Source organism: Chelon labrosus, assembly GCF_963514085.1.
Source record: "Chelon labrosus genome assembly, chromosome: 6".
Taxonomy (NCBI): Eukaryota; Metazoa; Chordata; class Actinopteri; order Mugiliformes; family Mugilidae; genus Chelon; species Chelon labrosus.
Genome location: NC_140342.1, coordinates 21,536,505 through 21,550,256, shown reverse-complemented (window position 1 = coordinate 21,550,256; position 13,752 = coordinate 21,536,505). Strand labels below are relative to the sequence as shown.

At 43.4% G+C, this 13,752-nt stretch overlaps 1 protein-coding gene across 1 annotated transcript in view; it reads left to right on the top strand.

The window, feature by feature from the left end:
- The window catches only part of st6galnac3 (ST6 (alpha-N-acetyl-neuraminyl-2,3-beta-galactosyl-1,3)-N-acetylgalactosaminide alpha-2,6-sialyltransferase 3), a gene marked incomplete at its 3' end in the record, with an annotated part of 84,458 nt that extends 72,528 nt beyond the window's left edge, over positions 1-11,930 (top strand). Inside the window, exons 4-5 of the mRNA XM_084547327.1 lie at positions 8,196-8,303; positions 11,741-11,930. Of these exons, the coding sequence (XP_084403453.1) occupies positions 8,196-8,303; positions 11,741-11,930 (298 nt within the window). The remainder of the gene's footprint in view (positions 1-8,195; positions 8,304-11,740) is intronic.
- Between the last annotated feature and the right edge of the window lie 1,822 nt (positions 11,931-13,752).

Sequence of the window (13,752 nt, the reverse complement as noted above, 5' to 3'; positions counted from 1 at the left end):
TATAGAAAATGAATGAATGAAGTAGTTTTAAGTTTCCACTTAATAGTGACTGTTAAATGTCGTCAAATGATACGGCTCATACCAAAAGTTTTTTGTGAGTGTTATGGAGTTCATAGTTGTGGCTGATAAGCAACTTCTTTTACATAAAACAAAAAACTATGCCCCACACTCAGCGGGGGGCGCTGCACAACGGGGTTAAAGCACCAAAAAAACACTTAGCTCTTTAGAGAAATTTAAAGTAAAGAAGATACTAGAGACTTCACCTTAAATGAATATTCATTTACAAAGTTACAGTTCTTCTTCTTCTTCTTCGTTTTCTTCTTCTTCTTCGTTTTCTTCTTCTTCTTCTTCGGCTTCTTCTCGTGGTTGTCCAACCTTCATTAACGGCCTCCACTGGACTGGATCAGTCCAGTTACAGATTGTGGCACAGCAGTGTCCGTTTAGTTTGCATCTGCTTCGCCAATGGGGGTGTTGCTGCATTCAAAAAAATCTAAATCATATCCTGTAGTGTGTGTTGTGCTGTGATTTTCAGATCTGTAGTACGTGCAAGAAAAGAATAACTGATAACTTTCTCCTTAAGTCTGCGATTCAATCTGATTTCAGTCTTATCTTTATGTATTGTAATTGTTCATGTGTTATCAGTACTTATAGGACTAGGTGGCTTTATGCTAAGCTAAACTAAGTGGCTGCTGGTGGACGTAGCTTTACATTTTGTCTGATGTCTTTTTTTTTATCTAACTCAGTGGAAGAAAGCAAAAAGTCACACTGGTCCTTTAAATCTTCATTATTTATGAGCTGCACAAACTCAACTCTGAGCTGTGCATAATGAGAGCAGGTGTTGCTTTGAACGTATAGTAAAACCACCACAGGCAGGTATCAAGCTGTGACACTGTGAGTATGTGTATTTGTCTAATGATACATCATTTACTTTTGTCCGACTTTTTTTTTACAGTTAAAATGATTTCCTGTGTGGGGAAGGATCAGCTTCACTCAATAGAGCCGAGTCGTACTCCTCTAACTGTTCCTGACAGGTGTCATATCACATTTGTGCAGCTTGCGGAGGCATCATGAAGCGCGGTTCGACTGAGTCGGTCGTCAGTGCGGATTTTCTCTCACGCGTGGACAGATCCCCTGCTGTGAATGTCAAGTGCGAGTTATTGAACAGAGTCGGAGGTGGAGGGAGGCTCTCGCTGATCCTGGGCAGTTCCTCACCGCTCCTTAGCCTCTCGTGCTTGGCAGGTGCAGCACAACGAGCTCCAGCTCAGTCAGACTTAAGGGATTACTTATTTAGACCCCGCTCAAAGCTTCGGACTTAATTTCTCAATCACCCGTCATTTCCCAGCGTTTGTTGTAGCAGTCGGTCCCAATCGTTCCCGCCTCACTTGTCTCCGGTTTGTGCTGGAGGGTAAGAAAAAAGAGGATTTAACTGTGGATTTTATGTGCGTTTTGTCTCTTTGCTTTATGTCCTGCTTCGTTTGTGCCCAAACACAATTTATTGTTCCATTCTCACGAAAGCTTTCTCAGTGGGGACTAAAAAGACTCGGGCACAGTCGGGCCAGACCTCATGACACATTTTGTTTGCCGTCTTTAAGTAAAGGACTCTGTTTTTCCTGCCTTAACAAAACAAGCAAATTGCATTCCCCCTGTCCTCGGGCTCTGGATGTTATTTGTCGCCTGCCAGAGCCGCTTCACACCGCGCCTTATCTCTCTTTTAAATTGGCCACACAATAACAGCATCCTTTCTGCAGAGTCGCTCCATTGTAATTGTCAAAGGTAAACACATCGCGGACCTTTAATTCTATCACTCGTTCCCTTCGTGTCTCTTCCTCCAGACGTCTACTTTGCAATGTTAGTTATCAGGTCGGCAGATCCCACCCTCCTTGCGTTTATTCCAGCGGGCCTTTTTGCTCCAGGACATCCAGCTCTCGACTGGGGGATGCGGTGCATGCGCGCCCGTGTTTGTGTGTGTGTCTGCTGCAAGAGTGGCAAATGGCTAATGAATAATGCAGGGTAATAGTGATGTGTTGACAGCTCTGACGGCTGAGAGCTGCCGAGCTGTGTATCAGTGATAATGTGCCATTTCCCGTCTGTGCTCCTCCACTCCTTTATTACAACAAATTGCATTTTTTGTAATTTCACCTCCCCACAACCCCAGTGTGTGTGTGTGTGTGTGTGTGTGTCTTTGCATGTGTGTGTGAAAGAGAGAGCTAGTTTGTTGTACTACGCAAACTCTAAAGCGAAACTACTTTCTGCGCTCGGAGCCTTAAACACACATTTTTCAGTAATGTGTCTTGGGCTCTCTAGTTTAGATGCTGATTGGTTTCTGAATTGATTTCAGCCTGTTTGGTTTTGTCACATAATAGATAGATGGTGCTGCTTTTTAGTGTTTGAGTGTCCCCTCGTATTTAATCAGCCAATGAAGCAATGAATCAAAATCGAAACGTTGGTTTTCTTGCGGTTTTGTAGCCGGTAAGGGCCGTGGATATTGAGGTTATGACCCTCGTAATGAATGTTTTATAGTCCTCTGAATTGCATATTACTTTTTATTATTGGCTGTCAAATTTTGTGAGTTTTTGACGGGTCCGCCGGAGCTCTTTTCTAATTAGTATTTTTAAGCCAAAAGAAGAAAAAAAAACAATACTTAAGATGAAGAGATTCAAAAAGAGTCCGTAGCCAAGCTAGCCGGGTCTCTGAAGCCAAGCGGCGACATCTGTGTTTAAAAAATGAAGCCAGCGTGCCAACTGCTGAATATAACACTGCCTCTAATCGCTCCTAAAGCAAAGTCAGTCACCATAGACCTCCATCTTAAAATGTCTGGGAGAAACAAACATGTTTCAGGCTGGTACAAAATGAAATGAGTTATATTTTTTTTTACATATAACTCACACATTTTAAATTATATCAAGGCTTGAAGTCAAGGGTGGGACTGATTTGAGTAAAGGGTGAGTGCCATCTCATGTTGCTAGCTGTCTGTCAGTGCCTCAGTAACTTGGACACAGCACTTTAACCCTTTATGTCGCAAGGAGACATACTTGGTAGCTTCAGCACACATTTTAACCTCTCAGTGAGGTTGAGAATCATGTAGTTTTCACCCTTCAGGGTCAAATGTGGTCTGCAAGGTCCATCTACACACGAATACTGAGCATAACTGCTTTATTAGGTACCAGGAAGAAGAAGTGTCCTTATGTTGTCTAATGTGATAAGGTGGATGTTGAGTGCCTGAATCAGCACTTATGTTCTAATAGTGTAAAATACAATTGATGAAAATTAAAACTTTGAGTGCCTTATAAAAGGTTAAACACGTGATAACTTGCTAAAAATGTTTGTTCGTGACAGATTTAAAATTTGACCTGATTATCGCACTAGGACGTCTCACAGCAAGAAGGCTCTGGGTTCAAACTTGCCTGCAGGCTGGTGGGGGGAGTTGGGTTCCTGCAGGTGCTAATAGGTTAGTAGGTGATTCTAAATTGGCTGTAGGTGTGGATGTGAGTGTGAATGGTTGCTTGTATTTCAAGGAATCAAGAATTAGAAGTCAGGGATTCACCGGAGTCAGGACAATTCAGCCTCTGGACGCCATGTACATCTGGAATTTGGCAATAACCCATGTAATAGTTGTTGAAATAATTTAGGACCAAAGTTGACAAACGTATGGGTGGCACAGTGGCGTGATGGTTAGCACTGATGCCTCACAGCTGGGATAGGCTCTAGCCCCCTCCACGACCCACGAGTTCACAAACCTTACGTTATTACAACTTTAAATTCAAATGAATATGCTGCTTTTTAGTATCTGAAAAGAAAAAAATGGAGAACATGATGGCATCCTCCGTCTGAAACCAAGAAGAAGAGCTGAGTACAAACATCAGGACATGCACATGAAACAAACAAACAAATAACAGTGTCCAGTTTACTGCTCTGGTACATGCACTGTTGGCGTGCTTGGAGGCAGAGAGTCCAGATGTGGACAGTTTTTACACCATGGGGATCTTGTGTGTGCAGAAACCTCGCTTTGGCCTGCAAGACACAACCAAACCACCTCCACACGCAGAGACTCCAACTCCATGAATTTCCGAGCACATCGTTGGACTCACGTGTAAAGAGTTCAGCGCAGAAACACAACAGCGATCATTAGAGCCACGCACTACACCAGGAGCGGCATGTTTATGTATGTTTTATCCTTGAACCTCCACCTTTCCCTGATATCACTGTCACTGTGAAACCCGCAGTATGTAAATGTGTCTCCCGTGTGCAGATTTGACCCCCCCCCCACACACATTTAATATTGCATGTGTTTGCTCCACTGCAGGCGTTAGTGCGTCTGGACGGCAGCCTTCTTACAAAACTTAGGGCCAGATCTGAATCATCCCACGTTGTGGAGTCATCGGTGTGTTTTTCAGATCGATAAAATCACAACAAAAAATGCTGGGCCTCTCTAATAGAAGCCAGGCTGACTCTGAACCTGCCTCACACGCCGCATCTTTACAGAGCAGTCACCGGCGGTGTGAGGTTATTTACCGAAAGGTCAAAATTTTAAACTCAAATGCAGCATTTTGGACGCAGCTTTGAAGCACGAATCCATAGGGTTTCAAGCTGTTTGCCTTCTGCAGACACTTCTCTGTTTTTTTTTTACTTCCTTCCCAGCCAGCTGAGCAACATCCTCCGCCTCCGCCTCCGCCTCCGCCATCTTTATTTGATTGAATAACATCATCGGTAATTGTATATAATTTCAAATATGTAAAACAGACAGAAAAGGACAGTCGGCAACGTTAATGTGCCATGACAGACATGGACATGAGCAACAGCATAGATATTAGTCTTTAGTGATATAAAGAAAACTTTGGAGCTTGGTAATTTATCCTCTAGTTAGCATTCAAATGTGCAGCCGTTATATATTTCAAAGATTTCTTCTCTTACAGTGAACATTTAATGCTTTTATGGTGCTGGTATGAGGTGGTAAAGAGAGCAGGCAGGGATTTTATTTGTTTGCAGGCGTCTGGATCGCAGCAACAGTATGTTCAGCTGATAAATGTTCTCATGTGTTCAGCTGTGCAGGTTCTGTAAATCATTCAAGACGCCCGAGCCATTGATTCTCTCTCAAAATCCATAGTGTACGTTAATCCCGCTACGCTCGCCGCTCCAAAAACAAGCCGAGTGTAAACGGCGCCGTTGTATTTTGTACCCCGCTCTAAGCGCAAAGCTCCACAGTTTTAAGACACCGACGCCAATGGGTCTTTGCTTTAAATAAGAGCGTACACAGCGAATCTGTAGTTTTCTTTTATCTGTACCACTTGAATCGTGAGCTACTCACTATTTTCGCCCTTCAGCAAAAAAAATGCTTCCAAGCTCTTAGTCATGTTTTAATAAAAACGGAGTGAATGTTGGAGGGTAAGTTAGACACTGACTCAGAAAAGGTAGTACACAAACTCTTTAGTGTTTCACAGAAAATGAAAACATTCAAAGACCTGTTTCCTGTTAGTATAGAAGATTTGTACACAATTGTATTTCATACAAGCTGCAAAACAAACCTTATATTATAAGGATTAATGTGTAGTTCACACCGTGTATGCTCACACCGGACTGTCGGTTCGTTAAGTACACAAGTGAGAACCAATTCATTCTGATATAACCGTCCTGCACTGAATACTATCTCCATAAAGGTTGGGATATTATTCAGTGTTTGTTTAAAATTACTGAAAGAGCGGTAGATTCAACGGCGTTCTCATTTCGGAGGCTCTGGTTTGTAGAACTGTTGAATTGTGTTGTACCGACACGTGTTTCTGTTATTGCCAGGCTAAACAACAGAGACACGTTCAGTCCAGTTTAACGGTTGATTTACCACCTTTCTGACGCCGTTTCAACATCAGCTTTAAACATTATAACAGTCATGAAGGAGGATTTACTGTTGAGAGGAGACAGTCGCTGTCCGAGGTGCTGATCCTGTGAATTTGCAGGATTTGCTGCTCCTGACTTTGGTTTTATTTTAGGATAATCCTTCAGTTTCCTTTTTTTAAAACAAATTCTGGGAACAACTTCTTTATTTCCACCTTGATTATAAGTGTCATTTAAAAGCAAACTTCTTATGAATGTGAACTCTAAATAAGTAAATGTACCAATTAACAGTAAAAGAAAAAGGAGCAGGTTTCGTATTATTCAGTAATTTCTAATAGGTTTTAGTCATTTTAAAGTATAAATTCCATCTTCTAATAGATGTTATGCTCTATACTGTACTACATGACACTGAACTGAACATCTGTGAACTGCTAGAGAAGCTATCTGAACGTCTCTCTTTGGGCTGTGGGTAACTACTTAACACTTTTCTCTATTTTTTCTGATATTTAATCAAATCAGGTTTAACAGCGGCACAAACTACAGCCCCCAGAATTATCATCTAGTTGATTTATCACCTTTCTGACGCTGTTTCAGCTCAAACTTTAAACATTATAACAGACATGAAGGAGGATTTACTACAGGACTGTTGAGAGGAGACAGTCGCTGTCTGAGGTGCTGATCCGGGAACAGACAAGATTTGCAGGATTTGCTGCTCCTGACTTTGGTTTTATTTTAAGATAATCCTTCAGTTTCCTTTTTTTATACTTCCACTTCTTTATTTCCACCTTGAGTATATATGTTATTTATATTCAAAACTTCTTACGAATGTGGACTCTAAATAACGGAGATTTATAATAGATTTTACAAATGTTTATTTATTTATTTATTTTATTGAGCATCCACAATATGGTACATACACATACATACATAGGAATCACAATTTTGGATTGGATGGATTTTGGGATTTCCAATGCAGTAATATTCTTCTACATGCAAGCAGCGTTGTAAAAGCAATTATGTTTTTATAACTTTTCTTTAATGTTTTATGTCTACTATCTGTGGTACCAAATATGGCCATAGCTGCATTGGGTTGAAGATCCATGTTCAATGCTTCTGACAGTGTTTTAAATATGGTAAACCAATAGGTTGTTAGGGCTGGACACGACCAAAACACGTGTGTTAAATCAGCAGTAGTTTTTCGACACCTGACGCAGCTTACGTCTGTTACGCTTAATTTGGCTCAGGAAACAAATGTTCTTATTAACAGTAAAAATTAATGTTGAAATTCCATAGTTTTTCAGGTTATTCTGTAATTTGTAATGCCTTTTAGTCTTTTTAAAGTATAAATTCCATCTTCTAATAGATTTTTATGCTCTACTCTGTTCTACATTACATTGAACTGAACATCTGTTCGTCAAATAAGACAAGTTTTCTTTGGGCCGGGGATCACTCAATAACAGTTTTCACTTTTTGTCTGATATTTTATAGACAAAATAAATAATCTGAAAATGAATCAATAGTAAAAATATTTCTTAGTCAGAGTCCAGATTTATTTTAAACGTAATAGGATGCTTTATGACTATTTTCACGACACCTGCGTTCCTTCATACTGACTTTGTTTTTTCTTACTGCATCATTATCAGTATCACGCTTTGCACTGTATTTGATTTACTCAAGGTCTAAGGCCCCTGGTGGTGTTTTGCATTGCTGAGCCGCGGGGCCCTTGGGGGAGCGGCGGGGCCCCCCTGCCTTGCGGAGGCTGGCGGGGGGTGCTGCCTTCATGACCCACTTCAGACGTTCCTGCTAAACCTCGAGCCGAGCTGCGTCTCAGCGCCGTGTTCTGTGTTTGAAAATGATCAAAGCGTTCATTCATTTTCTTTGATAGGTCATAACACTCCTGGCCTGATGTTCATGGAAGGATTACGCGTGTTGATTGGTTCACCCAGGTTCTTGCTTCATTCACAGGGGACGACGGCTGTTGTTGTGGCGAGCTGTTTGACCTAATTAAGTGTTTAAAACTTTTTATAAGCGTACACTGAAGTGCGAACCGAACAATATTAAGCTAGTCTAAAATTAAACATATTACTCTTGTGAAACTTGACATGCGGTTATATATCTCGGGGCCGTCTCGCTCCTCTGCAGACACATTTACATTTGAATTTACATTTGAGCTGAGGATCAGATCAGAGCAACCTACAATAAGAACATCTGTTAGAATAATTTCAATTCCCAGATCATCTGCATTACAAGCACTCGAGAGCAGAGAGTGCAGAGGTCAGAGAAAATGGCGTCCTTGAAACTAATGATCTCCAAGAAGTTCATGCTGATGAATTTTTACAGTAAAAGCTCTGACTTTTGTGTGTTTGCAGGATCCAGTCCGGCTCCTACCTCAGCACCGGCTGGTTCACGCTCATCCTCGCCATGGACATGTGCAAAGAGATCCATATCTACGGCATGATAAATGACACCTACTGCAAGTAAGACACCAGCTATCACACCCACTGGAAAATGAAAAATGGAAAATCCACACCTTCCCATAAAACTTCGAAAACAAGATTCGCATTCACTGTAGCGCCGGCCAATCACACCCTCCTTGTACAGCAGACAGCCTTGTTACATTTCCAATATCTCCGTTCGGATTTAATGGCTGATTTTCTGTGCTGAAATCCATATTGGGTCCTCTGTGCCGTGAATACCATTATGTTTTCCTGCCTAGAATACCCAGCAGGCTGCAGAGTCTGTGTCACGGCGGGCGGGTGGCTGGGCTGCGGCACCAGCTTCAAGTTTTATTTGTATACAGTATATCGGCCTGCCGTCTCCTCTGCGACTCCTGGGTGAGTGATTACTGTCTGGCCAAAGGAGGGATGACAAAAAGATGCTTCGGGCACGGTTGCTCAGTCTCAAGTCATTTCGGCCTTGATGAGCTCGCAGCGCTACCTGATCTCTCTATATCCCCGGAATCAAACACTTTTAACTAATGCGCCGCAGCAGTCCTGCCTTTTATCCTCTCTGTGTTTCCTGAACACAGCAGGAGCTCAAATAAAAACAGCCCCGGACACATGGCAGAGAGGAGCGATAATTCAACCAGCACGGAGGATTTTATGATTCGGCGAGGCAGTTAAGGGGCAGTTTTCTCTCCCTGCCTTTCTCCCATTGACAGGAGGATATTGTGTTTCACTGAGCTCCTGAATTGACAATTTAGTGTTGCACAAAGCACTTTCTGGCAGCTGGATGCTCCCGCTCACCAAGAAAAAGTGAAGTTTTGTGTGGCGGTATTCAAAGCTGCAGTCAGAACTGACCTCAGCGGTTGTTTGGTAACGGAGCTTCAACAGGTGCTGCAGAGAGGGTGAAATTGAATTTATTTGTTAACGCTGGCACGCCCCGCCGTGTGACACAGAAGAGAGGCAATGATTGGGCTGTGTATTACTGTAGGCTGGCAGGCAGCCACAGACGTTGTCTTGCTGTGGACCCGCTGGCTGTTTTTCTTCTGTCCGTGTTCATTCTCTCTGCGCTATTGTTACACACGTCATCCTCTCATAAAGATGTCACTCGCCATTACAAACCAGCAGCAGAGAGCACGAAGAACCTCTCCGTGCTGTCTTCTGTTTATATCGATTTCTCCGTTCTTTTTAACGCAATCACTAAAACAAGGTGACTCATCATGAAATTCAGGTCTTAGGAGAGGTTTAACTGTACATTACAGGCTGGCGGCATGTTTCCAGATGCAGCTTGGCTGAAATGTTATGTACAAAAAGGTATTTATCTAACGCCTCCAACAATTCGTATTCTTGAATGATGTCCTGGATTGAAACACACAAGGACAGAAGTTACCCTAAACTATCTGGAAGAGAAGATATTTGATAATGCAATTTAAACATTGACACGTAAACATTATACTATTCCATTAAAGATATTTTATATATATTGACAGCAGCCGTTGAAGGGGAATTGCCATTTTTTACAACCTGGACCTTATTTCTGGCATAAAATACGATCGTTTACTCACCCATATAACTTTGGTGTCATTTGGAGTCGTTCGGACGATATTTAGATCCGCGTATATCCATATAGTGGGAGTGAATGGGGCACCGAAACGCAGCCTCTAAATAACGAATAATCTGCTGCGAAACTCGTTCATTTCACCAATATTTTGTTATGATACACTAGTACTATTCCCCGTTGAGTCCAGAGTTACCTGTTATCTATTCGCGGACGTGCAGTAGTTTGTTGTTCTTTAGCCAGCTGTTCCTCTCTCTGCCTCTGCATCCTCCTTTCAACGAGCTCTTCATCCGTATACTCTGGCTCAAAACGGTAAGGACGTCCATCATAAACAAAGTCGTCGTCCACGACCTCAGAATCGGAAAAATATTCAGCCATGTTGCAAAAAACTAGCAGTAGCAAATTACAGGTGAACAAGCCTACCGTCGCAGGTGCGCGCGGCGCTCAGAGATGACATCATCCATGTCAGAGGTTAGTAGGTCAATCTACAGACCCTGGATGATAACAAGTAACTCTGGACTCAACGGGGAATAGCACTAGCGTATCATAACAAAATATTGATGAAATGAACGAGTTTCGCGGCAGATAATGTGTTATTTAGAGGCTGCGTTTCGGTGCCCCATTCACTCCCATTATATAGATATACACGCCGCTCCACTGGATCTAAATATCTTCCGAACGACTCTAAATGACACCAAAGTTATATGGGTGAGTAAATAATTGGATTTTATGCCAGAAATAAGGTCCAGGTTGTAAAAAACAGTAATTCCCCTTTAATACTAGTTAAAGTAGATTCACAACTGTTTGCAAGAACAAACATCAGTGACATTTTTTATTGCAACACATGTAATCAGTCAGTTTTTTTAAATCAATATAAATGCTCGTAAACTAAGAAGTTTATTAACACTAATCCTCTGCTTTTTTTTTCTTTCCTACAAGATTTTGAAACATGACTGCTGGGATTTGTTCCCATTTAGACACAGCAGTCTTACTAAGATGTTGAGCAATAAACCCTGGCTCAGGTCACAGCTGCAGCAGCCAGTTTATCCCAGAGGTGCACGCTGGGACGCGGCTGTTCCAAAACCAACCGGAAAAGTCTGGTCGCCGTTGCTGCCATAGCACTAAAACGTGTTCTAGGACCAAAGCAGACAAATGTGCATGGACGAGAGCGTCCACACGGGACGCCGGACAGATACATTTACTTAGCAGATGCATCGGCCAATATTAGGTTATTGTAAACGCATCGTTATCTGTTTGTGGCTCATTAGAAAGAAGAAATGGTTGAGGTCGTTTCAGAACAGCGTCTTCATTTTATAGTTTGTTTACTGGCCTGCTCAGACAAGTTTATTTAGAAGATTGTTCTTCTCTTTAAAAGGAGCACGTAACTCAACCACCAACTGAGTTTAAAGTGTTACTCTAGCAGCGACTAACGAAGCTTTGAGCACATTCATTCATTCATCTTCTGTAACCGCTTGTCCTCTGGAGGGTTGCAGGGGGCTGGAGCCTATCCCAGCTGTCATGGGGCGATAGGCGGGGTACACCCTGGACAGGTCACCAGTCTATCTCAGGGCTGACACAGAGCACATGCACACCTACGGCCAATTTAGAATCACCAATGAACCTAACCAGCATGTGTTTGGACGGTGGGAGCAAGCCGGAGTACCTGGAGAGAACCCACGCAGACACAGGGAGAACATGCAAACTCCACAGAGAAAGGCCCAGTCGGCCGATTAATTCATTAATTCAATTCAATTGCACTTAATTTTTTAGCCACACAAGTCGCAGCGTACATCAGACCCAACCGTTCACTTCACCAGATCACATCATCCCCCTCTAGAGACAGTTTCTTTCCAAATTTGCAGAGTTCTCCTACAATCAACCGAGATAATTAACGTTCCTTTCCACTTCCCTTTAGGACGGAGGGACTCAGAAAGGTCCCCTACCACTACTATGAGGCGGGCAGCCGGGACGAGTGTGCCGAGTACCTCCTCCACGAGAGCGCCCCCTACGGCGGACACCGCTTCATCACGGAGAAGTCGGTTTTCTCCAAGTGGGCCAAGTCTCACGCCATCAAGTTCTTCAACCCGCCGTGGCAGCTGTCGTGACCCTGGCTGATCCAGCACGGGAATATTATCCTCACTGTCACCGTCATAAGCATCCAGAGACACGATGAACCTCTGCACTGACACAAACGAACACGAGCATCCATTCTGGCACACATGTCCCTCCTTATCTATTACTAAACGTTCGTCAAATCCTGGTTGGTCTCAGGTGGAGGCTTCAGCGTCAGACCACTGAATCAAACAAACGCCCATTAATGTTTGACCAACCGGGACATATCTCCTGCTTCTTGAATATGAAGTCCTCCTCTCCTGGATTTCAGAGCTTAAGAATGTGCACGGCTCGCTGCTCTGCACCGACTAATCGATCCGTTTGCTGCTCTGTGAGTCCAGCAAAGGATAAAGCCGGTGAAGAAACGAGGAGCGTCCGTCAACTCGCAGCGACCTCGGCGGCTCCGACGTCCGCCGGGCTCAATACATCACAGGGGCCAGATTTACATTTTCTTTCAGGACTGTAGCCGAAGAACGGCTCGATTCTCCTGCGGAGGCGAGTCACGTCGGGCGCCCGGCGAGCTCGTCTACTCCGTTTCCTCTGCCTGTCTGTCGTCTGTCAGGCTGTAATTAATCTCTAACGAGTATCATTCAGGGCCTTCATCTCCATCTGAGGGAGTATTGAAGGCAGATGCTCTGTCGGTTTCAATTTGCTCAGCTCCGTTCAAAAAGGTCATTTGAAAAAGAAAACACAAGCGAGCAAAAAAAAACAAAAAAAACAACAACAAGTAAACCAGCAGTGTACGTGTAAATCAGCTTCATTGCTTCGACGTGTGTTGACTCACACAACCTAAAGATGTCAGATGTTCCTTTCCATTTATAATGCTGTGAAATTGAGTCTTGAGAGACACGTTGTGGCGTTGGCTCGGTGTCCAGATGGTTTGTTAATTCAATCTGCAGAGATAACTTTCTTCATCAATGTGCCATTGACAGTGTGGGCATCACAACACACAGAGCGGTGTGCAATTAAAAACTCCATCTTTACGGAAGGAGTGAAGTCGTTGGTGACCCTGCAGAGGGAGAGATTTATGCGTGCGGTGAAACCATTTGAAGTTAATTGTATTCTATTATCATTCTGTGCCTGCAATATACTCTGCAATTCATTGTATAGACACGGAGGAAGATGCGCTCTCTTCCTCTCTCGCATTCTCATCAAGCTTTGTGCCTCTTTCTGTGAAGTATCACTGTGTGAGCGCGTCGTCCCATTTGTCTCCGGGTTTGCAGTGCTCGCGTCTCCTGGTTCGGGCCATTACATTTGAATGCATCTGTTACGGGTCGGGGAGGAATAATCAGCGAAGTGCTGAGGTGTGTAGGTTGGCTGGTGGCCGTGGAGGGCTGAGACGTTGTAGCTGTGACCGTGACTCCCTCCCCGATCCACACCCCCGCCCCAGAAGCTGTGATTAGTGTCCTGCTCAGAGCCACGGCCCAGAGGGAAGGACTGGAAGGACTCAAAGACTTCTAATTCAGGCGACTCAATGCATGGAGTCTCTGAAGATCTGTAATGTACTGCGGTCTGCTGCAGAGTACTGTCCGCTAACTGAGGAGCTACGGTTTCTCTGTCGGCGCTGATTTGGTGATTTGTAGGTCGTGAGTTATCGGTTAAAACTGGGCTGAAATAAAAACATGAAAGATGTCAGAGAAATATCCACGTAACAGAAACTTAAGCCGGGTTAAATTTGCTTATAGAAACTCTCCACATTTTAGTTTGACGCAGGTCCTATCCACAAAATGAAACACACCGATCAGCCACAACATTAAAACCACTGACAGGGGATCTTGTGACAATTCAGTGTTCTGCTGGGAAACTTCTGGACCT